Raw genomic sequence first — 2,987 nt, forward strand, 5'->3', positions numbered from 1 at the left:
GTGGTCGGCAGGTCAGCAGCAGGCTCTGAGCTCTAGTGGAAGTCCCAAGACTGAGTCTCATTGGACTAGTTTGGGTCATGGTTCTCATTCTGAACCAATCACATTGCCCACGGGGAACGGAGCCTGAAAATTGGCCAGACCTAAGTCACTCTTGCCCCTAGATGTGGAAGGGGTTAAATCCATCCACCCAAACCACGAAAACTGAAAAGAGAGGTGGTGGTGGTTCTCCAGGAAAATCCATGGGCTGGTACCAGAAAAATGGGGAACAGATGCCGAACAAGCAAGAAAAACAGAGGTACTGTCCTTTCATCTCAGCTTCAGGACTGAAGGTCGAATGTGTTGTAGGTTGGTAATGTAAGTTAATGTCTGCTCCCAGAACCCTGTCCAGAACAAAGCGCACCATCTACTGAGTGTCGGGCCCTGTGCCCAGTGTGGTACATCCTTTCATTTAATCCTTGCACCTGCCCTGCCCTATGATGGGCTCCCTTTTCTAAATAAGGGAAGGAGGCATAAGGAGATTAAATGGCATGCGTGAAGCCACACAACTGCTAAAGACTGAGTCGTTATTTAACCCTGGTCTGACTGCAAAGCCCGTGTTTATTCTCCTTTTGTGTATTTCCCAAACTTGCCTATTCACAAGACTCTCTCGGGGGTGTTTGTGAAAAACACAGGGTCTCAGGCGCTCCTCCTGGGAGATTCTGATTCAGAAAGTCTGGGCAGAAGTCTGGGCATCTCTTTTAACAGGTGTGCTCAGTAATCCTTATAATTAGACAAGGTTGAAAATGCATAATATGCTGCCTCCCACAGGTTAAAAAATACCTGACACGGCCATTGCACAAACCTATCCCCCTTTCTCTGCTCTTCCTTTCCCCACAGAAGACCTGAGAGGATTGCTGGCATTGCTACAGCTGCCCATCATGTTCACTCCACTCTCTAGAGCAGTGCTCTGCAAAGATGGGGTGCATAAGAGGTCCAAACAGTGTATGGGAGGCAATGTTTCCTTTTTGTCAATTTCTATTTAATTTTTACCCTAAAAGAAAGAAAAATTCAGCTTTTACTTTTACAAAAATTTTAATATCCAAACTAACACTAGTATTCTTTTTTTCTGAGATGGAATCTTGCTTTCTCACTCAGGCTGGAGTGCAGTGGTGCAATCTTGGCTCACTGCAACCTCTGCCTCCTGGGTTCAAGCAATTCTCTTGTCTCAGCCTCCCGAGTAGCTGGGACTACAGGTGCGCACCACCATGCGCGGCTAATTTTTTTAGCCAGGATGGTCTCGCTCTCCTGACTTCATGATCCACTCGCCTCGGCCTCCCAAAGTGCTGGGATTACTGGTGTGAGTCACCGCCCCGGCCAACACTAGTGTTCTTACTCAACCATGAGCCCAGGGCCATATATGGTGCCTGAGGTGTCCTAAGAGAAGAGAATCCCACAATGCAGGGGATAATGGTGCTCCTACTCATTTGCTAGCTTCCAGGCAATTGATAATTTATCTGTATTGAAATGAAATTACAGATTATTTATCCACTCTCCTGTCCCCTGAAATTGCCAGTCATAGAGACAAGTATGGTTTCAGAGACACGTTTCACAAAATCATCAGCAAACCTACAGTCCTTATATAAACTGTTTCAGAGCATAGAAAAGGGGAAAACCTACCCAGATCTTTTAATGAAATTAGTGTAACTGATTCTAAAGCTGACAAGAACGAGAAAATAATCTATTAATCACATCTACATTTTGAATGTAGATGCAAAAATCCTAAATAAAATATTAGCAAATTTAGTTAAGTAGTGTATTAAAAATAGTGGTATAGCAGGACGAGCAGCAGACAAAACCCCTCAGACACGGAGTTAAAGAGGGACGGGCTTTATTCGGCTGGAAGCATCGGCAACACTCACATCTCAAAAACCGAGCTCCCCGTGTGAGCAATTCCTGTCCCTCTTAAGGGCTCACAACTCTAAGGGGGTGCAGGTGAGAGGGTCGTGATCGATTGAGCAAGCAGGAGGTACGTGACTGGGGGCTGCATGCACCGGTAATTAGAATGGAACAGAACAGGACAGGGATTTTCACAGTGCTTTTCCATACGATGTCTGTACTCTATAGATAGCACAACCGATTAGGTCAGGGGTTGATCTTTAACTACAGGGCCCAGGGTGTGGCACTGGGCTGTCTGCCTGTGGATTTCATTTCTGCCTTTTAGTTTTTACTTCCTCTTTCTTTGGAGGCAGAAATTGGGCATAAGACAATATGAGGGGTGGTCTCCTCCCTTAGTGGGTAGCCAGTACTCTACATAAATAAATAGGATTTATGGGGTATAATCATGAGATAGTATTATTTTTCTCCTGTGATTGTACTTGGGTTTTTTTTGTTTTTTTGTTTTCAGATAGAGTCTTGCTCTGTCGCTCAGCCTGGAGTGCAGTGGCGCCATCTCGGCTTGCTACAACTTCTGCTTCCCAGGTTCAAGCAATTCTCATGCCTCAGCCTCCCGAGTTGCTGGGACTACAGGCCACGACTAATTTTTGTATTTTTAGTACAATTACAGGCGTGAACCACCATGCCTGCCGTACTTGTAAACTGAATGTGGGGCGAGTTCTTTCTTGTCTCTGAATGAAATCTCTGCCAGGTGTCACTGATTTTTCTGGTCACTCCAAATAAAAAGTCCCTTAACCATGAAAACCAGCCTCAGTTCATGGATTAAGATATCTAGGCCAGGCACGGTGGCTCACGCCTGTAATCCCAGCACTTTGGGAGGCTGAGGTGGGTGAATTACTTGAGGTCAGGAGTCTGAGACCAGCCTGGCCAACATGGTGAAACCCCGTCTCTACTATACAATAATTAGCTGGGCGTGGTGGTGCACACCTGTAATCCCAGCTACTTGGGAGGCTGAGACAGGAGAATCGCTTGAACCTGGGAGGCGGAGCTTGCAGTGAGCTGAGATGGCACCATTGCACTCTATCCTGGGCAACAGAGCAAGACTCCAACTCAAA

General features: G+C 46.1%; 1 protein-coding gene across 1 annotated transcript in view; it reads left to right on the forward strand.

The window, feature by feature from the left end:
* The first annotated feature begins 269 nt into the window (after nt 1-269).
* LOC105506544 overlaps nt 270-2,987 on the forward strand; it is a 29,831-nt gene continuing 27,113 nt past the window's right edge. Inside the window, exons 1-2 of the mRNA XM_011934734.1 lie at nt 270-345; nt 877-981. Of these exons, the coding sequence (XP_011790124.1) occupies nt 270-345; nt 877-981 (181 nt within the window). The remainder of the gene's footprint in view (nt 346-876; nt 982-2,987) is intronic.

This window comes from Colobus angolensis, unplaced genomic scaffold, assembly GCF_000951035.1.
Source record: "Colobus angolensis palliatus isolate OR3802 unplaced genomic scaffold, Cang.pa_1.0 Scaffold137, whole genome shotgun sequence".
Taxonomy (NCBI): domain Eukaryota; kingdom Metazoa; phylum Chordata; class Mammalia; order Primates; family Cercopithecidae; genus Colobus; species Colobus angolensis.